Genomic DNA, 25517 nt, shown 5'->3' on the forward strand with positions numbered 1-25517 from the left:
TCCTTTAGTTTCATGTTTCTTTAATTTAGTTATTCAATATTGCATTGCAGCTTCCAATTTAATGGAGCCTTTGCTCCTAAGGGAGACAAAGCTGACAATAAGCAAGACATGCCTGTTTTCCTAAATGGTTTTTGATTTGGAATACATAGGTGGTGCCCAAGATGCACACAATATTATGTCGTCCACTGTGTTCAGTACCTGCTGTCTTGCACTGACGCTGTGGTAATCGGCTAACACCATGTGTTTTGGAGTTGGCCCCTTCACTATTTGCAGTTTTGATGCTACAATGAAACCTCGTTACTACGAACACCACATTAACAAACTTTTCAGATTAACAATATTTTCAGAAATCTCCTCCTGACTGGTCATAGTTTCAATGTAAAAATACTTCTGTACTGCGAACTTCAGAATACTGAACTTTCCAGAATATCGTTTGCCATTCAGTTTCCGTGCATAATGATTGTTATTCAGTTTCCGTGCCCCCCCCCCATATTAGCAATACCTTAGTACTACAAACTAAAATTCTGAAATCTGGGGATTGTTATATTTCTGTATATCCTTCACAGCAGCTGGAACGGTGGACTAGCAGATGACAAGATGCAGAAAGCAGACGCCATGGTGTACAGGTTCAGAAAACCCGAGACGGCACTGAAGGAAAGAAATGTGGGAGGGGACTTTTCTTTTTCTATTGCAGAGGTAATGATGCATGAGGTTTTGCAAGTGCATGCTCTACTCAGACAAATGTTGCCAAGCAATGATGGCACATCTCTTCCTTTTTTTGCCATTGTTTCTGTGCACGCCTCTTCTTTCTTTTGCACTTGTTTCTGCAGCCATACGAGCTATGCGTGTGGAGAAATGTAACCTCCGTGATGGCGGAGATACCACACGGTCAAACTTTCTGGACGGTATCATTAACCCGTGCTTGCACTTTGGAACAGTTCAGGTGTCTGTCTCGAGTGAGACAGTTGCAGTGTCCACGGCAAGGAATGTGAAAAACAAAAAAGATGGAACCCAGAAAGCGACCACTGTAAGAGCAAGAAGTGTAAGCTTGAGTGAGTACTGGTTGCCATGAGAGCATGCGAGTGATAACAAATACACAAGTGCCCTAAAGGGAGCGAATGCATTATGTAACCTCAATAACATACTAGTGGCTGAATGTCAACAACCATTATTGTTTTATCAAGCTCCAGCTCCCTATGCAAGACAATATTTACTTGAATGTAACACAACCATGATTGTGACACAAGGGTCTACTTTCTATTATGAAAAATAAAAGAATAAACAAAACCGCGAATGTAACAAGAGATGGACAGGAGAAGAAAGGGTACCATTAGTCAAAAAATCACAGTTCAGAAATGAGTTCTCTTCGCTTATAGTCGTCGTCCGAGATGGAGGCAGCTTTCCTATGGCAGTGTTCTTGGGTGATCCCTCTTAGAGGTACGTTTCATTTCACGAAATCTTGCCCGACTCGGCACTGAAAGTGTCCCCAGCAAGTTTTTCTGATGCTGTGCCAAGCTAATTATCAGTGCCAAAAGCACTAATGGCCGTATACTTCGAGGTGTTCGGTGCCGAGACAAGCCAAGTCTCAAAAAAGTGAAACTATCTCCATAAGTCATGAGGTCATGTCATCTTCGAAGTAACACTTGAGCCTTAACACTTGAGTCCTAACACTTTGAGTGCTAACACTTTGAGTGCTAACACTTTGAGTCCTAACACTTTGAGTCCTAACATTTGAGTCCTAACATTTGAGTCAGGCTCAAATGTTAGGACTCTGATGTTGTTACTCTATGCAGAGAAGCATAGTCACGTGCATGTAATCTTGAGAAAAAAATTATAAGCACACTAAAAAAAAAGGTTGAACATTGTGTTGGTATAGATTAGACATTTGGGCAAACATGCGAAGTATTCGCAGCTCCCTACCATGTTTTGTTACTGTGTTACAGGCTTTCCACAAGCAAGGAACTTATGAATATTTATAAAACAAAAACTTATGAAGATACCTTTATGAAATTATAGATTTGTCTTTTGATTGCAATGAGCAGTGTGTGTGCCAACTATCAGCCCTTTCTACCATGAAACAAAAGAGTTAGTCCGGATCCCCTCCTTCTCCCTTAAGTGAAAGAAGAAACAAACAGAAGGAGCAACAACTCGTTACCAATTTTATTTGATGAAAATGCAATCATATATTAATTGTTTTGATGCGCAGATCTAGAGAATGCAACAAAATTAATATCTGCAACCAAACACACTATCGCCTAGCCACACATTGAAATCGAAACTCACGCTTACGCAATGAAACAAAAGGAATGTTGATGCAAGCCACCCCTCTTTGTCATAAGATATGCATCCATAAGCTTAAGTACCATTATTTCATGCTTCCGAGAATACAAATGCCCACTAAAACAATGGTACACAGCCACACAGACTATAGTGGAAGTACAGGTGCGAGTTAGTTTCATAGTCAAGGGTTACCTTATATGCAAACTGGTCAGCTGGGTAGTGCCCAGCCAGAAGAACCTCCAGGGCCTCAGCTGCCACCCGCCACCGATACTGGCAGCACAGGCGTTGCACCAGGCGCGCCAGGAGGCAGGCACGCCGGTTGACTGGTCGCCGTTCCTCCACTGTGTGAGATAGTAGGAAGTAGCGAAAATGGCGACTTCAGATCCCGTAAGCACTTCAAAGAAGTCAAAGCAGTATGATCGCTACATGCCTTGAAGCCCACACTGCTCAGTAATTCTGCTGCCTTCCAGACAACAATTTACTGCTCTTTCTTGAAAAGAAAAGTATGCAGTTAGTGGATTCTTCCAGTACTAAATTATGGGGCCAAAACTTGGAGTATAACAAAGAAACTTGAGAAGAAGTGAAGGACCGCGCAAGGACCAATGGAACAAAAAACATTAGGCATAACATTAGAACACAGGAAGACGGCGTTGTGGATTACAAAGCAAACGGGTGTAGCCACAGTTCCAGATGACATTTAGTGGAAGAAATGGAACTGGACAGGCCATGCTTTGCGTAGGCCAGATAACTGGTGGTCTATCGGAGTTACAGAATGGGTGCCAAGAGAAGGGAAGGGTAGTTCGAGGAACCAAAGCGATCAAAGTAGAAAGCTGGGCTAGTTGGTGTATCATCATTGTCCCTGCTATATTGCGCTAGTCTTTTGAATAAAGTTCGAGGAAGGACACCAGAGGATAATGTGGTGTGATGAGATTAGGGAATTGGCAGACATAAAATGAACTTAGCTGACCCAAAACCGGTAAAATCTAGCTTTCTGGGAGAGGTTGTCACCCTGCAGTTGAACATCAATAAGTAGGGGTATGCGAATATCGAAATTTTCGAATACCAATACTTAGCTTTGAACATAGAAGAATGATATGCATATGCATTTATTAGCAAGTTGGTTCATTTGTTATGTTGGAACATTAGAATTACATTGTCAATATTAAAGAACTAGACTAGTATGCTGCTATACTAAAACATTGTTTACTTGGCTTATGCTAACTTGGAAAATTTAGTAATTCCCACTAGCTGTCCTCGCCTGCCTGTGCCTTGTTATACTGTATCAAATGCAAGCAAAATGAGAGACATTTAACCCTGTGCCATTTGTCCCTATCACACTTGCTGCCAACCAATAAGCTGAAAATTAGAGGTGGCACTGAGAAAAGAAAAAAAAGTGAACCCTCGCTGTCCACAAACCCATGCCTCTTGCTATTGAGAATCTGGCTTTCCTGCCCAGTTTACATGTTTAGCAGCTAAGTGTACTTTACAGGCAAAATTTCGCTAGCAGCACAAAATTATTGCAAAATTCAGCACAATATCTTCCCAACATTCTTCGATTAGATAGAAACAAATGCTAAGAACCGCGTTTGCTCCAGCTCAGCCAACAATATATTAAATTTTATTCGAATATTCGAACATTTTCGAATATCTATTTTTCAAATCGAATACAAATAATAAAAAAATATATTGGATAATATTAGAACATTACGAATATTCGCACACCTTATAAATAAGATGATGGTGGTGATATATTTTTTTTCACGTCGTTGTCCTTTCTCCCTCTCCAGTATAATGAGCTATTGGTAAAGGTGCCCAGGCTGGCAAATGACACTACTACAACTCATCTGGAGTACAGAGTGAACATCCATGTTGAGGGTTGCACGATCTTACAGTTTAGCAAATTGCAATTCAGGTGTTTTGTAAGCCCACCTCTTCGTTAATAAAAAAGCAGAGACAATATTCGTTCGCTTCTCCAAATGTGGTGCACACCTCACAAGACAGAATGATGCCTTATGCCCAATGGGTTCATTTCAAGCTTAAAGATGATTTCATGATGGTGGGTTCAACCAAAATGACGGGAACAGAGACTCCTCCTTCAATAAACCTGTGAGCCCGCCCCTGGCCTGGCATTTTCCCCAAGGTGAAGGAGACTGCAAGTATGCCTGCTACATCACAGTGAAGCACAAGCAACACACAAAAGGTTTGCAAGTAGGACAATTCTGCCGCTGAGTAACTACCATAAAAAGCACTAGACAAGGAACCAGAAACACTAAATCAGTTCAGATTGGTAAATATGTTTTTCTAAATTCTATTCAGATTGATTTTACGCTGAGAGATTGATAATTTTTACACAGTCCCTACAGAACAGCACACTGCCGCAGGACTGGAAGGTGGGTAAGGTGGTCCTGCTTTTCAAAACTGGTAACGCTCACTCTCCTCTTAACTATAGACCGATTGCGTTAACGAGTATCCTGTGTAAGCTATTAGAGCACATAATATATTCCATCCTCATAGACTTCCTTGAATCAAACTCATTTTTTAGTCCTGCTCAGCACGGTTTTTGGAAACACTAATCATGCGAAACGCAACTACTCTCTCTTATCAACAGCATAGCTTCCTCCCTTGACCATGGATCGATAATAGACTGCACATTTCCCGACTTTGCAAAAGCTTTTGGTAAAGTCCCTCATAGCTTGCTTCTTTTAAAATTACAAACTCTAAACATTGACCCTTCCGTCGTGCAAGGGATTGAATGTTTTCTTTCTAACCGCTCTCAGTTTGTAACAGCTAATAACTGTGCATCATCCATGTCCCCTGTTACATCCGGTCTTCCATGAGGTTCTGTTATGGCCCCTTATTATTCTTATTATATATAAATGGCCTTCCCGAATGTATTTCCTCATCCATAAAGCTTTACGCCGATGAGTGTGTTTTTTATCGTCAAATAACTAACCCTCACGATAACCTTCTCTTGCAATCTGACCTTGAAGCTATCTCTAATTGGTGCAACAGTTGGCTTATGACTTTAAGTGCTACTAAATGCAAGAACATGACAATATCCCGCCGTTAACCTAATACCCTTGAACTCGATACCCCTTGAAAATGTCACTTCCTATAAATATCTCGGTGTTTACCTAACAAATAACTTTCCATGGCATGTTCATGTAAAAGATATCACCAACAATGCTAATCGCACTTTGGGTTACCTGCCCTGAAACATTTCTCAAGTGCCAAAACATCTTAAGCTCACTTTGTATCTAACTCTAGTTCGACCTAAGCTCGAATATGCCTCGGCAATATGGGATCCACCTGTTTGTACTTTAAAGGGGTTGGGAACCAAATTTTGAGGCTATAAAAAGCATGTTGTAGGCTGCTTCCGTATGCAAGGACACCCAGAACGAGGTATCGGACGCTGCAAACATTTCAAAATAATTTTAATTCAGCTCCAAAAAGTCATTAAAAACTTCTTCTCGTAGTCGAGACCCATCGCTAGCGCGGCAGCTACTACGTCACAGAGGAGGAACGAAAATATTGACGTCATAGCACACCAGCACAAAAACGTGACGTATGATGAGTAGCGACGAAATGCCGATTACGGAACCTGCTGAGCCGAGCGACCGAAACCGAGCAGAGCCTCCACTATGACCGAGCTACAGGCATACAGAAATCCTTTCTTAATGCAAAGAAGGGGTAAGGCATACAGGCATGGACACAAGAGGAGAGAAGTGGACAACACGAACGCCGCACGGCGGCCCGCGAACGGCAAACTGCGTGCGGCGAGTTGCCGCACGTTTGAGTGCGGCCGACTCCGAAAGGAACCAGGATATGCGGCGTTCGTGTTGTCCGCTTCTCTCCTCGCATAGTCGCATAGTTCGGCAGCTCGGAGCGGTCTCTCCTTCGCTTGGCCTTTCTCAATGTGAGGGCCCATCCACGTTACCGGCACGGAAACTCGCCGCACGCCATTTGCCGTTCGCGGGCCCCCGTGCGACGGCGGTTTTGCTCGCGAACGGCCAGATTTCCTAGCTGTAGAGAGCACGGGCCCGGGACCCATTTGTGCGGCAGCCGTACGGCGAAGCGGCCAATCAGCGTCCGAGGAGTGGTCACTCTGTGCACCGACAGCAGCTTCGCCTCTGATCGTTCGGCGCTGCCGATATTGTGGCTAGGCCGTTTCCGGTTCACTTCGAAGCTAAAGCTTACGGCGCTTCGGAATGAATCACCGACTCTCACAAGCCGCAATATTTTCTTACCGTTGTTGTCGCTCTTCGCAATAATTATAATAATTGCGACATGCACTTCGAATCGCCAGTTGACCTCTGCTGGCAGAGCATGCATATGCGCGAGCAGACGACGCAGCATAGTTTTACGTCACTATTTTTTGTGGCCCACGTGACCAAGCCATGTTGCGTTTCTTCCTCTGTGACATCATAGCATCCCCCGGAGCCCAGAAACCGAAACCGAAATCGCTCGGTATAATAATGCTATTATTAAATTATTTATTGGATATATATGAATCCCGCTGTGTGTATCGTGCTCCCTGAAGCATGACGCAACGTTTGAATCAACAAACGCATGAACGAAAATTTTGATGTCTCCACCCCTTTAATTGACAAAATGAAAGGAGTCCAAAATCATGCAGCACGTTTTATTCTAACTATGGCCGTACTGCGAGTGTTTCCTCAATGAAATCGCAACCAGGTCTACCTAACATACATTTTCGAAGGAAGCTCTCCCGTCTATGTTTACTTCACAAAATTTATTTCACTAACCCATTTATAAAAGGTGAACTCTTTTCCAAACCAGCTTACTTATAGCACGTGTCGACCACACATATAAAGTTCATGTCCCATTTTGGCGTACAAATCTATTTCTGCACCCTTTCTTGCTGAAAACTACAACAGATTGGAACCACCTGCCCCCATCCATTGCCTGCATAGAATATCCTGTGGTCTTCAAACAGGTTCACGTAGTCAAGTTCACGTAGTCCAACTTGAGCATGAAAATAATGAACAAGTGAACAAGACAATCATGTACAATACAATCAAGCTGTCACAATACAGGGGTGGACTGCACGTAGTCACTTTGAAGCAGTTTTTGGAGCAAATAAAGCTGTGTTTGGAGCTATTTGGAGCAGGCTAAATTTCATTTTGGAGTAATTTTGAGCAGAAAAAATTTCATCTTGAAGCAGTTTGGAGCAGGTGAATTAGAATTTTGGTGAAGTAATATAATATGGCAGCATATTTCGAAACCACAACGGAACACACAATAAACCAACACGAGCGCTATGCTGCAACTGTCTTACGCTATATCTTAAGCTGGATTTTGAAACAGATTACCCCGATACTGAAACTGTTTAGTGCATGCTAATTCGGTAATAGTGCCTGTAGGTTTTCAGTTAGTGGTAGCAAACACAAAAACATGCATTCTACAATCGCGAGTCCAAAATTTCTAAAATTAATGCAAGACATTTTTTTTTTAAAATACATTTCTTTAATTTGTTGTAAAACATAGGTAGAACTACAATAAAACACTATATTGTACATTCATGATGACAGTGCAAAATGTTCTCAAATTATGCAGTTCAGTCAACATGGTAATATAATTTCTGGGTCACCATATGTGACTGCAGATGCAGAGAGCCGCAATCAACCCTGGGCCGCGCGATTGGCCGCTCAAGGCGCTGTGCATGTGTTCGTGGGCTTCTTTCACGCTCGGAAAAACACTTTTATGTAGCACGTATTGAGTGACAGAAAGCTGTATCGGTAGTTTTTCATGTCACTCTACAATTTTCTCACTGAGACTTTTCATCTAATTATAATATTTGAGAAGTTGATTAATCAATTAGGACGAATTATGCAATTAGGTCAAATGAAAAAAAAATTATCTGAGCTTCTCAGAGCGACGGCAAACAACATTACCTTGGTTGTGTCCAGCTACGTGCAATTCACACATATTCAAACTCTGGCTAAAGTTAGCTGGGACACCCTCTATACAGTTGAACTTCGCAATAATGAAATTGGCGGGGAATGCGAAAAAATACACTTTCGCAAGAATTTCATAGTTGTGAAATTAGACGGCACAGAGAGCTAATCTGCCGCAGAAAGAAACATTACTGTCAAAATTCTGTTAGCCTACTTTGGCAAGCTTGCGTGAGGATATAGAACCACATTGTCGACAGCACAAAGTGTGCCGCACGCATCGGTCAGCAGTGGCAGTACCTCTGTGGAGCACTAGTCTCGGTCGATAGCTTTCAGATATACGATCACTTTAGAGAGCTTTTGCGTAACTCGACAGCGGATGCAGAGCAACAGTTCTCCACGCATGCAGCAGCCTTTCTCCAGTGCATGCTGCCGCCCGCAGGTGCCGATGCGTCCGGTGCCAAACGTGGAAGTGATCGTATCTCGTATACCCAAAGACAATTGATCGTGATTACAGCCCCTTCTTGTAAATCTATGTCCGGTGTTGAATCTGTATGCAATGCCTGTCGAATGGCGCCAGAACCAGCATTCTTGAAGCAAGGAAAGTGCGTTCACGGACTCGCTCAATCACGGCCCCATGCACGGCACTCCGTACTGCAACCGCCATGCCAAGCACCATAAACAATTCCATGTTGGTGGGACGTGGATTTTCTTGTTTTTGCTGCATTTTTCTCACTGAGGCGCACATTATGCACTGCACTAGGTGTGCAAAAACTGCTGTCACATGTCAGTAGCAACATGCACGCCGCTTCAAACGAGCGATCAACAAACAAGATGGCGGCCATCATGTATTTCCAGTGCACGCGATCGCTACTGGCGCTTGGTTGTTTCTGTAAACAAAAATGATGCTGCCCACGCAAGAGTAATGTGGTACTATTCTGACAAAGAGAGACATACAGTGACCAAGTAAAACTTCTTAAAAGACAAGATATTCCGCAATTTTATGAAATTTTAGAGTAAGACAATCGCATTTAAGCACATTTTGGAGCCTGCTAGCCTTGTACTAGCAGGTAATATGCAGGGTTACATTCCGGCAAATTTTGTTGATGTAGGATTTTAGTACAGCAAAATTTCGTTGTCGAGAGATGCGGAATGCATCAAATCCTATAGGAATTTGCCGGAGAAATGAAAATATTTGCTTGTTGCGAGAATTCGTCGCCACAGGATTTCCTTAACCGGGTCCCAACTGTATTTGAGTGTATTGTGTGCGTGCATGATGTTTACAGTGGAAACATTAAAAAAATATTGCAGTGAGAAAATATGGATAAGGCAGCCACCGCTGGTGCTTCTAATGAACTTGTCCTCCTATTTCAGGATTTGCAGAAATAAAGTGAGAATATGAACTGATAGCAGTGCACATCTGTGCCAAGAATGGTGCAGTAAGCTTTTAGCCACAATAAAATTTTGAAGTGAGAAGTTACAGGCAATTCAAAACAAACCTCAACTGATGTCGGTGACAGAACTCTGGTAATTACACTTTAGCGGGCAGGGGCAGCAAGGAGGGTAGGCTTCGGCATTGCCAAGGGAGCCGTCGCAGAGTGCGCTAAATGTGAAAGGCTGTACTCTTTCGTAGAATGAATCTGCTCGCTGTTCACGGTCACTGCCGCAGCACACATGCCGAAGCCGTTCTGGCGCAGCGTGGTGCAATTCTGGGTCGACTTTGAGTTTGGCGCAGGAATTGGCATTTGTATCAAAATGGCACAATTGGTGCAGGAGTCCCAACCCTGACAATATGATGACCTCTTGGCATAGTATCGTGCCATACTCCGAATGGGTGGCTGGATGGCCAGACAACTGTTTCCTTTCCCTACCGCGTTTTTTTCACCAAAAATATTACAAATCTATCGTTTTTTATTATCTGCCTAAATAATTTCCTTCGCATTTGGAATTACCAAAATATATCCTTAAAACCCCTTTATTTGTAAGACACATTAAAACATTGTTTTGAAGTATCGAGAGAGGATTGGCTTCACTGCAATGGAGACTTCACAGCACAGCGGCGAGTCTCCAACTTTCTGTAGTCCTCGTTGCAAAAAATGTCTCTTTGGAAATTAAAAACAATACTATGACAAGCGGGGCTCATGCTTGTGGCAAGAGATGTCAGATTCCCAAATTGTAGACTTGGTGCGGTACATTTCAAAGCATGGAATTGTGCACTGCTAATCCACATTCCTCGTACTAGGTACATGTAGCGGTTGTTTTACGGAGAATGAAATCTGTTAGTTCATTCATTCGAGACAATTCAAAATACGGCGCACAGTTCTCATCCTCTGTCACAGGTAACTCTATGCCAGGCGCAGCCGTGAGAACGAACCTTGGCCGCTGCCAAGACATTGAGACACTGTCATCGTCCGACTTCGACGACTCCAAGATGATATGCTGTTCAGTATCGTCACTAGTGCTCTCGGAGGAAAATTAAACTTCTTCTTCACTGTCCCAGACCGACAAATCTTCCACAAACAAAGACTTTCCCCCTTTCTTCCAGAGCAGAGTCGTTGCCGGCACACGCATGCACAAAGGAGGACGCCATTTTTAAATCCCAGTTGCCAGCATCGAAACGTTACTCAGCCAAAACGCAAGATTTGAATGCATTTTTATTTCTTTACTGCACCATCTGTTATAGCCAAAAAGAACTAAACAAAATTCATCACGGTAGCTTGACTGTGGCAGTGCACAAGTTGAAGTTTAATTTATTTTCATCAGTAGTACAAACAGTAGTACAAACAGGTGAATGTAATTGTGCAATCGGAGGTCCCGAAGTAAAAACTGTCGGGGGGACCTCCTAACATGAAACAAATGGGGGTTAGTATAAATGTGCCAACAGTAGCACGCTACATCATACAAGCGCTTGTTCCAGCGTAGACGAGCCCAGTTCATCTTCGGTGAGAGCGGGACAAACCGTGTGGACAAGTACAGCTCGTCTTTGGTAGGGAAAGGGTTATGAACAGCCAGTTGTATTAAAATAATCCTATTGACAATGGTAACATAGTGCAATTGCAAAAGTTGTAGCATTTGTTTACTTATGGGGGGATAAAACTTGTTCTTGAGAAAACAAAATAAATTAGAACCTCAGACTTCAGCCGTATTTTATTTTGTTTGCCAAAGTAAATAAGTGGCAGTTTTTCACCCGTGTCATATGCCTTGAATCTATGCGGAATACCTGAATAAATTAATTCTGGGGTTTGATGTGCAAAAGCCACAATTTGTTTAAGAGGCCCACCGCAGCAGTGGACTCTGGATGTTTTTTACGACCAGGGGATCCCGTGCCCCCAATGCATGGGACATGGGCATTTTTGCATTTTGCCCCCATCGAAATGTGACAGCTGCAGCCAGGATTTGATCCCGCAACCTTGTGCTTAGCAGTGCAACATCACAGCAGCTAAGCCACCGCAGCAGGTTATGCAAAAATGATATGCAAAATACCTGCGTGTGCTCAAAGACCCGACCCAACCCAATCAGTGAATGGGCCCATGCCCCGCTCACCAGGCTCTACTGCAATGTTGTCCATTTCTAGCAATCACAAATTAAGTAGGCCTGAAGAGACACCACCACCAATACATGATGCCACTGCAAGCTGGTGGGAAAACTTCAAGGCAGCACCATTCTTCTGTTTTCATGTGGTTAGCATTACTAGTGTACTTAATCCAATGCATGGGGGCTGTGTCCATCTGCCAATATCTCTCATCGTTTTCCCACCAGCTTGGTTCACTGGGCAGTGTGCGGTCTAATGATCGGAACATCGCAATGTTGTGATGAGGGAAGCAGGCTCAAAACCAATTATCCGGCCAACCTGGATCAGGGGTATGTGACATCGCATATGTGCCGCTTATCAGTTAGCCCGTTTCACGCCAACCTGAGTTGCTGGGTGTGTGTGCCACTACTTTACGTGCCGCTCTTTAATGAAACTCGTTCACCTCAATTTGGATCAATGGCTATGCGAAAACAGGTACGTTACACACTTCAATGGACCCCTCTGACTTCAATTTGGGTCACTGGGTATGCTCCACTTTTCAACGAACATCTCTTATGCCAGCTTGTGTCACTAGTGAATTAATTACCACAAAAAAGCATGTACACAGAAGTTAGAAGGAACACACACTTGACAACATGGCCCACCCATGCCGTCGTGCGTGTTTATTTTCTCTTTTGTGTGCATGCGTTTTGAGGCAATTATGTCACTTGGCTGTAACCACCTAGGCCAAAAGCAAGTTCTATTGTGTCACTTGCTATGTGTAATGGGTACGACCTGCTCTTTAACGAACTTTGACACCGACAAGGGCTGCTGGAATGTGCCACTGCAAATGTGCTACTTTTGAATGACGAAAAATCATATAAATTACTCTGGTGGAAGGCAAAGATGAACCTGCGTCATAAGTATGCAGATCATCTTCTGTGAATATGAATTCACACTCGTACCATGCAGGGACTTCACTACGGCGGTGCTGGATGGTACTGTATGCCCAGAGAGAAGCACAAGAGAGCATCCTGGCTCCATACATGCCATATACATGGTGCGACTTAGCGTGGAAGCTTGGGCTTGGTGATTCGTTGGAAAAAGGACACAGCGCAAAAAAGACAGGGACACGAGAGAGCGACACGCACACAGCGCTGGTGCATTTCAGCGGTTGCAATAGGGTGTGTAGATAAACTGATTCAATGTTAAGCGCAGCAACGCTGACATTCATAGCGAGATTGGTTCTGCCAGATGTTAATGCAATTAGCATTCTTAGGGTATTCACACACTTCCTGAGGGGTTGTCTGCCTGTCTATCTATCTGCCGCATTTTTTCCGCATATATTCTGCAGTAAAAATTTTGCAGTAATGTCGGGTGCAAGTTATATGTGAATTCCACCTTGCGATGTGGCCGCGTCTCAAGGTGGAAGCCACACCTCAAGGCAAGGTTTTTTACAATATAATATTTCGACATGTTCTATAAAACAAAAACAAAAAATCCCTTTTCCTTGAGCTGCACCCAAGTTTAAACATAAAAGACGTAAACGAGACATGGCAAAAGCTCATGCTCGCATTAAAGAAAGAAGCAACAGGGGCATAAGAATGAAGGCATAGGATATTCAAACAAAAAATTCACCAATTCAAATTAACCAATAAAATGAGCACGGAGCTGGGAAAAAAGAGCACTCCTGGCATGGCATTTCACGAACCTTCTCTGGCATCTGCAGACGCTGGTGATTTTGTAGATGGCACTGTAAGCTGCTCCAAGAGTGCCCTCTGTAAAGAAAGATATAACAATTTCAAAGGGGACTAAAAAGATAAAGATTATATGGCAATGCTAAATTACATGTCTGGCATGTCTTTGCTCAGAACTCAATTGTCCAAATCATTGGTTCCTTTGAAATAAAATGTAATCCCCGTATATGGATACTATCAACTAGTCTTTAGCAAATGCTCTGTTGAGAGCAATGTTGTTGTTTAGCAAATGTCTCATGAGAAGTGTGGGAACTTCAAGCCATTCTTTTCATTCTTTTGCTATCTTTGATGGCTTACCAAGACCCCCCTCAGAGCAACACTAACCTTTCTGGTAGTCTAGATGCAGAATTTGCTGATCCAGCCATAACATTTTTTTTTACTGTACATTTACCACAGCAACACCCCTGAAATACAGCTTAATCGAGCAACCAGACAAATGGGATGTTAGCGTGGAGACGCGTGCTTCAGTGAAGTTATAATTGGGAAACCACAAGGTACCACTGTATTTTTCTTATTTAGTGTTACTTTTACGTCAGAAGACTAGCAACAGTACAAGAGAGATTGCTTTAATAGAAGCACAAGAAGGTGGCATTAATAAATGAGGCATACAAAAAGGATCTAAAATAATGTTACTATAGAGCTGTGTCGACCAGGTGGAGAAAAGTTTTTGAACAAGTGCTCCGTCGTGGTGACATGGGAGGCACATTTCTGCAGTCTCTTTGCTGAAGGCACTGTGAATTTCACGCCTTTGAGTAGCTGTTTTACTGAACTGTGCCAACTGCAATATACCCAACTCAGCTTGTCTCGCCACACTGGCGCAAGAAAGACGAAACGACGGCATGCCACGCAGATGGGTCGAACTTCACCGGCAGTGCTATGTCGGACTCGGCAAGTCGCAGTGCGTAGCAAGAAACAAAATGCAATTTTCATGGCAACCGCGAGAATGACATGAAGCTGACTACCAGCAGTTGGTCATGGCAGTTAGCCACAAGCAATGATCATGATAAATTGAGCAAAATACCGGCATCACACGAAACATTGTTGATCGCTGGCTCGGCACTGAATTTCTCAGTCATGATTGGCATCTCTCTGTAAGGTGCAGTATTGCGATCGACAATTTTGATTCCGATTTAAATCGAGAGCGGCAGTTGGTACCGGCTGTCGGTGACAGCAGTTAGCCATGTGAGCAAGTGATAAATTCGTCAGAATAATCTTCACCGCAAATGGAAGGACTGACACGTATGTAACTGACTATCAGCAGTTAGCCATATGAACTACTGTGTGAAATTTAACAGATAATACCGGAATCATATGAAGACATTTTTGATAGCGGGCTCAGCGAGTTGGCATTGAAAATGTCTGCCTCAATTGGCGCTTCTTTGCGCAAGCTATGAAAGGGCGTGGCATTCGGGACGTCATTGACTGCCCTGATAAATATGGGAGCGAAAATTTCCACGGCTGCCGGGAGGGTGGAAAAAGACATATTCGGCAGGAAGTTATAAACATAATTTTAGGCAGCCAATAGAAGGTGACTACTGCCGTGAGAATAGACACTGCCAAAATTCTACTTTTGAAGGAAAAGTTGTTTTTATATGAAATAAAACAAAACTAAGTCCTTATAGTTTTAACACGGAAAGTAATGCATGTTATATGCAGGAAGTTCTAAAAAAATCATGTACGTCAACATACCGCAGTGAATCACAAATCACCCGTCGCAAATGAATAAAAAGTTTTGGAGGACGTTTAAAGCTGCACCTTTAGGAATGGAACACGACAGCATTCAAACATACCCGACTGCTTCTCATGCTTCCCGGCAACTGCAGATGTGACCTTAATGTTCTCCTGAAAACACTCGCGGCGAACACTATGCACGAAGCCGAGCTCTCTTGTTCGTTTTCTGATGGTAATTAGTTCAGTAACACCTATGCGCCACGTGAAGGGCCTGCGTGGTTAGGGATTCATGGCTCGGTACGATTTTTCTCAGCCACGGGGCAGTTAACGCTATCGCGTCAAAATGTAGATTATTCGCACAGCAGCGCGCTTAGCAAAGGTTGTCGTTTTCGCACCGGCCTCCTGGAGAATCGAAGCACAAACACCAGGATACTGTTGCCACACTCTTGTGCACTTGCGAGTCCCGTAAAACGAGCACAAATAGTGCCGTGCCGACACATCGAAAATTCCAGGGACAAAGGTCGGACAGCAGGCAGGTGGGGCGACCGGGTAACACTGAGCTGGCCGAGTCAGACGACTTCGGCGAATTCATTCGCTTGACCCTTCCCTGTCGCAGGAATTGAGGTCATGCCTAAAACATATTCAACCATGATCGCAGTGGATGGATGCTCTTGCAAAGGAAAACGACTCTAAAATATTCGAAAGTTCGTTCTACAAAGACCGCGAAGTTGTGCCCGAGTAAAGCAGGCTAAACGTATCGCTCAAAACGACAGCACACGTGCGTTCCTTACGTTAAAGCGTACTTTGCACACAATAAAACATTGCAACACGCCCACTGTTGAGTTAACGAGGACATTGTCAACAAAAACGCTCATGCCAAAGGACTACGCGCCTTTATTGAACTTACCCACTGATCGACGGAATACTCGTCACAGGCCATGCTCATTGCGTCTGAGAAAGCACTCCTTATAGGTGTATTTGATTAAATCAATAGCTGTGTTCCATCAATCCAGAGACCAAAAAAAAAAAACAGGCATTTAGTGACCACACGCACTCCTAGCTGCTTTGTTGTCGCCGGTTCTGGCCATGTGGCTCTGGTACGTCTACGGCTATCACTTGCGTTGGCTCTTTTTGGCTTACAAAACAAAAGTTTCGTTTTCGGACTCTGGATCACGTTGAGGCCATGACGCTTCTGGAGACGCTTCCGGCGCTTGCAAGGTGAGAAAGCATGACCTTTGAGAAACTTCTTTTAGTAATAGTTTTTTTTAATGGAGGAAGAAGTTGCACAGTTATGGTAGTACACACTCTATGAAAAGTTTACACCCTTTGGGTCGTATCTTGCCCCACAACAATAAACGTCATCTGCCGGTCTTGTCCGCATTTCCTTTCTTTACCGCTGCGAGCCCGGCACTTCTCAGTAATGAACGGCATGCGCGTTATCAGCATGGCATAGTCTTGCCGACAGTCTTGCGCGGCGTTTTCTAGAAAGGAAAGAAAGAAAGATTGTTACGTCTCAACATCACCAAAGGTGTTAATTGAACGTTTGCCACATGTCAAACCATCGCACCTCCTATCCAGACGTCAACGCGGCGGGGACAATGACTAAAAGGGCTCACCCCAACATTTCTTGGAAACCAGAGAAAATGATAAACGGGTGGGAACCACGACAACGAATGGATAAGCGCAGTTTATCATACGAGTCAAATCACCACCCATCCCTCGGCACTTATCCAGCCGTCAAGACAGCCTGTAAACCGGTTGTTGCAGGGAGCCCACCCGTCACCTGGCTGAGTGAACAAAGAAGAAAGACAGCGCGTAAACCGGCTGTTGCAGGGTTCCACGAAAGGCCCTCAGCCCGCCCTTCACCTGGCAGGCTGAGCAAAGAACGGAGTGGCCAACGACAAACGAACCAGGCGTCGCCGGATGGTTTCCTTCCACAGGTTCCAAACGAGTTTCGGCGAGGCGGAGTTACTGCGGGTTGTGGAGAGCATAGGCGTGGTATCGCAACGGACTCGACGATGGTGATTTGCTGCTGGACAGTCTTCAGATTCCCGAGTCGACTCGCCTAGGGAAGACGAGATTAAAAGCAGATACTTTTCGGGAGTGAGGGCAGAGGGTCCTGATGTGAACTGAGACGTTGAACTTGCTCCCACATAGAGTTGGCGTTCCTACTAGAGCCGTGTAACAAAGCTAAATAAACCCTTTTTTCTTCATTTTCTACAACCTTACGTAGTATAGTCGATGGGCTTGGCGGATTCCATGCCTAGGCCTGAACGCCACCCTAGCCAAAGATGTATACTCAAGTTTAGCAAGCACATGTTTAGTGGCAGTTCAACCCGCACGCATCGGAACGCTTGAGACAGGCGGCGCTTGCGCTAGCTATGAAATACAAAGAAAAGCAAAACGCTTGAGCTCTAGTCAGAATCACAAGTGGCATGTAGAATATGCACCTGCAAGGCAGGATATTACAAGTTGCAAGAAGTCCGCGCAATTATGTGGTGTCCTGCCAGTCTTGGCCACGAAGGTATCTCGGGAAACGAACAAGCACGCAAAACGGACTAGTTCTTTATTAGAGGAACTGGAGATAGATACAACGATCAAAAATACGATTCACAACTGGCCTGCCGTATACTAGAGCACCAGCGTAGAATATGGCAACAATACTCCTCACCACATGTACAAGCTACTCAGTGTGGAGGAAGCGCAAGAATATCGAATACAGACCCATACCTACACAGGTGCATATACTGTGAGGCGAGAGGGGGGCAGGGGGGCACTTCCCCCAATTCTCAGAATTGGGAAGGGGGCAAAGTAGGCCATGTGCCCCCCCCCCCTTTTGAAAGCCGGGAATACGACGCCTGGAGTCCCGACAAAGATCACTTAACTATACAGAAAGCCGCTTGAAGCCCTGATAATGAGGGTCTGGTCTGTCCACGAGGTGCACACAGAGTATCGGCCCCATTGGTTTGGCAGGGCACTCATCGCCGGTATGTATATAGCACGCAGGGTCTACGTGGTTCCAGCTGGTGAATTTCCCCTCTTCTACAAGTGTGCGGTTGTCTTTCAAGAGTTGACCTAGACGATGAGCAAAACGAGAACAAGGTGAAAGCAGGAGCCAATGTTTCGACAAGTGGACTTGTCTTCTTCAAGGCGACCTATGCTTTCCTCGCCACAGTATATATAGGTGGGGTCCTGTGACGATATACTGTGGCGAGGAAAGCATAAGTCGCCTTGAAGAAGGCAAGTCCACTTGTCGAAACATTGGCCCCTGCTTTCACATTGTTCTCATTTTGCTAATCGTCTTGAATTTCCATCTGCCGCCTTCCCCCGTGTTTTTCAAAGAGTTGACCTAGGCATTTATTCAGGCTACTTGGTCTGTCATACTAGGAGCCTCAATAGTGCCATTGAAGTTCCCAGTACTTTCAAGACTCCCCGCAGGGGCGTCTGCGCAAGCAGGCGTTTGGTGTGTTGCGACACCACGTACCCGAGCACACGAGGGTTGGACCCTCCCGCGTGTAGCCGTGCGCGGCTTAGCCGTGTCCGGGGAAAGGGGGATCCTGGGGGTTGAGCCGATGCCGGGTGTTCGGACCTTTAAGGCCCCCCGGCGGAGGCAACACGCCTCTTTGGCCTCTGCTTCACGTAGACGGCACCCCCGGACTGACCCACCCGGGGGAAATCGGTAGTCGCCTCTTCCTATCTCTCTCTCCTCAAACCTTCGTCTCTATCTCTCACTTTCTTACCTTTCCTGTCTTCTTCTCTCTTCCATTTACTTTCTTTCTCCACGGCGGCAAGGGTTAACCTTGTGTGGATATTCTACCTTGGGTACACCATATTTGGTTATAGCGACGGCGTACGGCTGGCGTCGTGCAGGCTTGGACACAAGCCCTGCCGCGTCCCCTCGTTGGGCTCCGTGGTGGGCGGTCGGCGCTGTTGCCGAACATACTTATTTTCTATGGCAGCACAAACCTCTGTCGTCTATGATCGGCGTCTGAAAAGATGCCGCACCGAAGTACCATTCCATTTCTCCTTTCGTAGCAACGCCCCAACCTTCCCCAAGTACTATGTGGTTCATAGCGAAAGCAACATGCCAGTAAGAAAACTCTCACCATTCCTTGTCGCCAAATGCTTGAAAGAAAAAATCGGACCGACGTACAAAGCCTCCAAAATGTCTAGCGGGGACCTCCTCCTAGAACTGAATGATAAAGACCAAGCAGAAAAGCTCACTGACCTTACCAGTATTGGCGACGCCACAGTGACAATTTCACCACATAGAACACTGAACACAAGCCGGGGAGTGATATCTGAAGAAGATTTTATTGGATTGAGCGATGAGGAACTCCTTGAGGGTTTCCAAGAACAAAATGTCACCAAAGTACAAAGAATAGTAATCCGCAGAAACGATCAAGAAATCCCCACTAAACATGCTATACTCACCCTCGGAACAAGCGTAATGCCTACCTCTCTCGATGCCGGTTATGTCAAAGTCAATGTGAGACCGTATATCCCGAACCCCAGACGATGCTTCAAATGCCAAAGATTCGGACATGCTTCACACGCATGCCGAGGACAAACAACTTGTGCTAAATGCAGCGCCAACGATCACCAATCTGAGCATTGCACCTCTTCACCATTTTGTGTTAACTGCAAAGGAGACCATCCAGCCTACTCGCGGTCGTGCCCATGCTGGAAAAAGGAAAAGGAGATCATTGCACTAACTGTAAAAGAAAAAATCTCGTTCTTCGAAGCCAGAAAACGACTGTCGTACCTTTCGCGATGCAGTTATGCCGATGTGACGCACGCAGGGGCAGCGTCACAGAGGCCTCCGGAATCCTCCGAGCCCATGCGCAGTGGTGCCGCAGTGACTCCTCCCGCCCCCGTGGTGGAAGCAGTCAGCACTGCTCCGCCCTCTTCAACGGCCCTGCAGACAGCAGTCCCGCAGGGCCCTAATATCAAGCGCACTCCAAGGCCTGAGACACGTGTCTCGGCGCCAAACTCTCGGTCCTCCAGCGCCTCAGAGAGAGCAATGGAGGTCGAAACAAAAGCCCCGGTGTCCTCGACACCAAAGGACAAGCGCTCTCTCGAGCGCGGAAAGAGGGACAGAATCCCAATAACAACTCTAAATAAGAAGGCGATAACTTAAGGGTTATCGCTCTGTTGTATCTGCCTTCTTCAGATCCATGTCACCTAACATTTTTCTTATCTCCCATTCACTCCCCACGAAACACGCAAGCAGCTATTTGATGTCTAAAAGATGTCTTCAACGGCTAATTCAAAAGCCTAGTAGCTGTCTTGATCAAGACATTTTGTAGCCATGGACGTCTAGAAGTACTTCAGTTAGCCCTGCTAACGTTACGCTAAAAGTTGGCTAATGGACAGCTTGACAAGAACAACTGAAGACTTTTATTAGACATTCCCTCAAATTTTTGCGGCAGCTCTTACAGTAACACGACGTTTGCCCACAGTTACAATTTATTTTAAACGAGGCATGGACATCAGAAAAAAAAATAGTTTATATTGTCGGATAGAGTGATGCAGAGGTATTTTTTCCAGATGTGAAACATGGGAATAGTGTAGTACAGCCTCATTGGTCAATTTGTGCTTTTTAATTAGACCAATCAATTGAATGCCACCTCTCAGAATTATTTTGCAAATCAAACAAGATCTGTATTGTATGCTGATATACTTCCAATGTTCACTCATTGACCTAAACAAGAACATCTCTGCGTGAAACACACCATTATTGACAAAACTTCGCCCTGCTGGGTCTCCACCAAATTGAAATAGTTTCTAGCAAAGCAAAATTTTGTCAGTGATGCTGCAGTTCAGGCAAAAATTATATCCTGGTTTCAGCTACAGGGGGCACAATAGCCTTACACCAGTATACGAAACAGAACACTGTGCTGCAATGAGTTAAGAAATAAAGGATAGTACACATCTGGAAAAACACTCTGCGAACCATGCGAACCACTCTAACTAGCAATATAAATATATTTTTTCTGATGTCCATGCTTCATTTAAAAGTAAATTGTAACTTACTTTCCGGGTGCCTCTTGTAAGGTAACGCCAAATGCTTGCACAGCATCATGCAGAAATAATGGCCAGTTCTTCGGCATACCATCCATTAGTGAATTCCTTGTATGTTGCATGTGACAAGATACTGAAAGGTAAATCATAATATGCTGTTATTTTTTTTTTCATAAATTGTATGATGAGCTTTTCATGCATAAAAGGTGATTGCAAGCTAAAATGCAGCAAGGCATCAACTTCACACCATGTCACATACTCATACTTTATTACCTAACAGATTAGAAAAGATGCAGAAAGTGTAATTAAGAAGAGTGACAAATAGCAGCAAAGGTGATCATCGATAAATCTTGAAGATGATTGCCGCCGCTGCCAGAGTAGGCCAGCCTTCGTAGGAGAGCACTGGCTGCCCACAAAAGCTTGCTGTCACAGGCCACCCGTGACGGTTCTTGTAGACATAGGAAAGCAATACCTGCACAGAACAGGAAAAAAAGGGCAAGGGAGGAAATGGGAATGTTGAAATTGGAACTTCAATTAGCAATATGTGCTACGTAAGAAGTTTGGCTCACATTAAAAATAAATTTAAACATTCCTTTCTCTTAAATTACGGGTATCTTAAGGTATGTATGCGATGATGTTTAAAATGACTAGTATATTTCCTATCATGAGAAGCCAACAAACACTGACACCAAGGACAACATAGGGGAAATTACTTGTGCTTAATAAATTAAATAAACGATAAATTAATGGAAATTAAAGTGGATGAAAAAACACCTTGCCGCAGGTGTGAACTGAACCCACAACCTTCGCATTTCGCGTGCTATGCTCTACCAATTGAGCTACAGCGGCGTCGTTTTCCCACCCACTTTCTTGGGTATTTATGTGTCCTAGTAGAACACTGGGAGTGTTAGCCAGCGCCTCAACTCAGAGGCCTTGTTCCTGGCATATAGTCATTAAGTTGCATAGCAGAGTCAAAATCAGCCTTTAAATTATTGTATGGTGTTTTGTGGCTAAAAAGCCACTTATCAACCTGTCAAACAAGTCTGAGAAGCTTCCAGCAAAATATCAGTTTAAAACAGTAATTCACTCTGCAGGTAAATGATGTACTAACTTAATTAAGTTAAATAGCGTCTTATATTGTTGAACTAAAAGCAAGTTTGGCATTTTGCGCTGCCTAGCTGTTGCCTTTCTTTCAAACTTAAACATGACACAGTACAGAGTAAGCAGGTAGCATGCAAAGGAGGACTGGTGATAAAGTAGTGTTCCAAAGTAACACTCCTAGCTGGATCAATCACTTTTGTTGATATATTTTCAAGTGACCCTAATTGGCTTCGGGCAATACCTCACACAAATGATGCAACACCTTGGATGATGCTTCATACAAAGTTGAAAGTATCTCATGATGTGATCAAACGATAACATTGCCCGCTGACTTGGAAGTGTTAACATGCTGTTTGCGTGAGAAAGTGCGAAGTGATTCGTATAGGTGGCAAATTATCAGTGTATCTATACTCTCGGGTAATTCTGAGCATCTATGCTGACTTGCAACTGAGAAGCTACTGCACACAAAAAGGTGTATTCAAGTAATGGTCCATGCAGAATAATTGCCCACCTAGTGAAGAGGCAAATGTGGCAGGCTAATGGGCCAGGGCAAATAGATTGATAAATTCTGATAACACATCCAATGATATTATTGAAATAAGTGATAAAAAACAGCACAGGTGAAATTGCAGTCATGACAAAATTTTAAAAGCACCTCTGCAAACTGCTGGAACCCTCAGCATCATGCCTGTTCTACACGCACATATGTTGCAGCGCAATCTATATCTCAGACGCAGGCGCATCCACAGATCACTTTGTAATCTCCTCACAATAAGGTTAAAAAACAGTCTGGCACAAGCTACTTGATGCGATTCATTTTGCAAGCACCAGCCAAGTGCTCATGGTGGTAGAACGAAATTGAAGTTTGTCCTTGTATGGAAGCCTTGGCCCATGTTTTATCAATTCTAGCGGCAAAGCACAACTTTTACAGCACACATAAATCTTAAATAAGACTGCTTGCTGATGCTGTACAGTAAGTTCCTGTAAAGAAACTAAATCACACAGGAAACATTTAGAATACCAAACTAATCAAATACTGGCTTGAATACATTTGTGCATTAGGGAAGCAAGGTGTAATGTACACTGTTGTAGAAAATTTTTACTCATGTATGGAATACTTCTATGACACAGCAGAGTTAATTTGTGAGTTCTTACATAGCAATGACTACCTACAGGTAAATTTTGTAAGGCTTAGGGAAACTAATTATTAGTAGAACTGTGTATGTACACTGGCACTGAGAAATTGGTTATAATAGTGGCAGCTTATAATGGACCAGAGCTAAAAAATGGCCGTTGGTGAGACACCAACTAGCTATTTTACCACGAAGCGCTCCCTGGCCTTAACCCACATAAAAAGCACTGGGAGGACCAGAGAGGGTACAGTACATTGGCTTACACTGATCATGATGAGGTCCCGTCATCCAGCTAGCGCCAAGGTACAAGAAGGATGTCCAGCCGTCTATAGAGTGAAAGGGACAAAATAAGATAGCATCAAGTCAGTTGAAAGGCAGATTTGCAATTACACATAAGGTGACCCAGTCACAGTCATTCATTAATAAATGCCAAGCTGTCGTGATTTCACTCCCAGATGAAGCACCTACTAGGTTAAAGGTTTTGCTGCTTATTTAGAACAAAACAAGTGAAATTTGTACATCAGCAGACGATTTAATTTGGAATTGTATAGATGAAGTAAACATTGCAGTTATATTTTTTGTTTTGCTATAAAGTGGGATAGCTACAAACTGCATAGTCACTGACACACGCGCGCACACGTAAGTACAAAAGGACACAAAATAAGGCGAGTTCAGTCTGGTTCAGCATTACAGCCAGCGCGTCATCTTCGAATGCACTCCTTTCGGTTGGCTCGTGCTACGTTAACCACAGGCTAACAAGCAGGGCAAAGTTCTGACTGTTGTTGCGGAAGTCGTGGAGCGCGGTAGTGCTGAACGGCTGAACACAAGCAGAACCCTCGTATAAAAGTAATGACGAAAACTCGCAGGGCAGAAGAGCCCATATATCAAGAATTGCCGCGGGTAACACCTAAATATATTCACATTGTTGACGAAAAACGAAGCGCAATGCATTTCACTTACCGGAAAAAGTGTTATCCGAACGTGCGACGTACAAAGACGCACCGAGACACGAAGGCGGCGAACGCAGATCCCGCCATTGTGGTAGTAAGCCGTCGGCGAAAACACGCAATACAGCCGATGTCACGAAGCACTGATGCAAAACACACGGCAAACAGCATCAGCACAGCTAAATGACTCCAGTTAATGTCCAGTATAAATGTACAGAACGGCTTGAACAACTGGCATAACGAACCCACGACCGAGACATTGCGGGCGGGAGTGGCCGTTTTTTTTCAAACTTCCTGCCTCCCAGTGTTTCCAGCACAGAATGAGATGTTCGACAAATTTGGATTAGGCCGCCGAAGTGGTCGCAGCGCGGTGGCTCTGTGACACCGCTGTGCAACACCGGCATTTCGCTCCTGCTGCTGCGCGATCATAGAATGGTTTCCAGGCGTTGCGTGCGCGCCCTGTATGGAAAACAATAACACGCCCTTGATTGTTGAAGTTCTGGTGTGAAATTATTTAATATTAAAGCCAATTAACTTATGTTGCTTCGAACGAGTTCGATTTGTCTGAGGCGTCTTTTATTCGCTAACGTCGACGGCCGACGGTAACCGCACATTTAACACGTCGTTTGGCATTTTATGCACTTTTAGACAAAAAGATCTAGAAAAGTTCTTGAGTTAGACATTCTGAATGCGTTTACCAAAACAGACTCTAGTGACACCCGTAGTGGGTTTTGCCGCAGATAGAATATATGGTAGCACATTCCAAGTGCTGAGGTTATGTTTAGAAGAAATTCTATTTTCAGTCTTATCATAGACCAAGACGTCTATAGCCGTTTGTAGCCATTTCAAGAAGTTTTTAAGAGGTTTTGTGTTTCGTGGGTCGTTAATATCATTTTTACCTTTCAATTTTATAATGGCTTTTATGATCCATTGGAACTGTAGAGGTCTCTTACATAACTTAGGTGACATAAAAGACCTGTTGATAAACTTCTCTCCTGTGGCCCTGTGCTTACAGGAAACCAACCTAGGCGATAAACACAAAAACATGTTAAAAGGTTTCACTGTTGTACCGCGCGACCGTACCCAGGCGAACCGGCTGTCGGGTGGTGTAGCCATAGTTCTTCCAGGTGGTATAGCAGCCAGAGAAGTTCCCATTAACACTCACATAGAAGCCGTTG

General features: G+C 44.2%; 1 protein-coding gene and 2 long non-coding RNA genes across 3 annotated transcripts in view; 1 reads left to right on the plus strand and 2 right to left on the minus strand.

Moving 5' to 3' along the window:
* LOC135910238 (uncharacterized) overlaps positions 1-16241 on the minus strand; it is a 53426-nt gene extending 37185 nt beyond the window's left edge. Inside the window, exons 1-3 of the mRNA XM_065442291.2 lie at positions 16042-16241; positions 13418-13484; positions 2473-2621 (exon numbers count right to left, since the gene is read on the minus strand). Coding sequence (XP_065298363.1) covers positions 2473-2621; positions 13418-13484; positions 16042-16080 — 255 coding nt within the window. The 5' untranslated portion in view covers positions 16081-16241. The remainder of the gene's footprint in view (positions 1-2472; positions 2622-13417; positions 13485-16041) is intronic.
* Positions 16242-16307: 66 nt separating this feature from the next.
* Positions 16308-17357, plus strand: LOC135910217 (uncharacterized). The gene is made up of 2 exons (XR_010566945.1): positions 16308-16352; positions 16902-17357. It is a non-coding gene; the product is annotated as an uncharacterized lncRNA (long non-coding RNA).
* A 4096-nt stretch (positions 17358-21453) lies between these two features.
* Positions 21454-24674, minus strand: LOC135910216 (uncharacterized). Its single transcript, XR_010566944.2, has 3 exons — positions 24353-24674; positions 23656-23718; positions 21454-21630 (listed from the first exon to the last, which is right to left on the minus strand). It is a non-coding gene; the product is annotated as an uncharacterized lncRNA (long non-coding RNA).
* Between the last annotated feature and the right edge of the window lie 843 nt (positions 24675-25517).

The sequence above is a fragment of the Dermacentor albipictus genome, chromosome 10 (genome assembly GCF_038994185.2).
Source record: "Dermacentor albipictus isolate Rhodes 1998 colony chromosome 10, USDA_Dalb.pri_finalv2, whole genome shotgun sequence".
NCBI lineage: Eukaryota > Metazoa > Arthropoda > Arachnida > Ixodida > Ixodidae > Dermacentor > Dermacentor albipictus.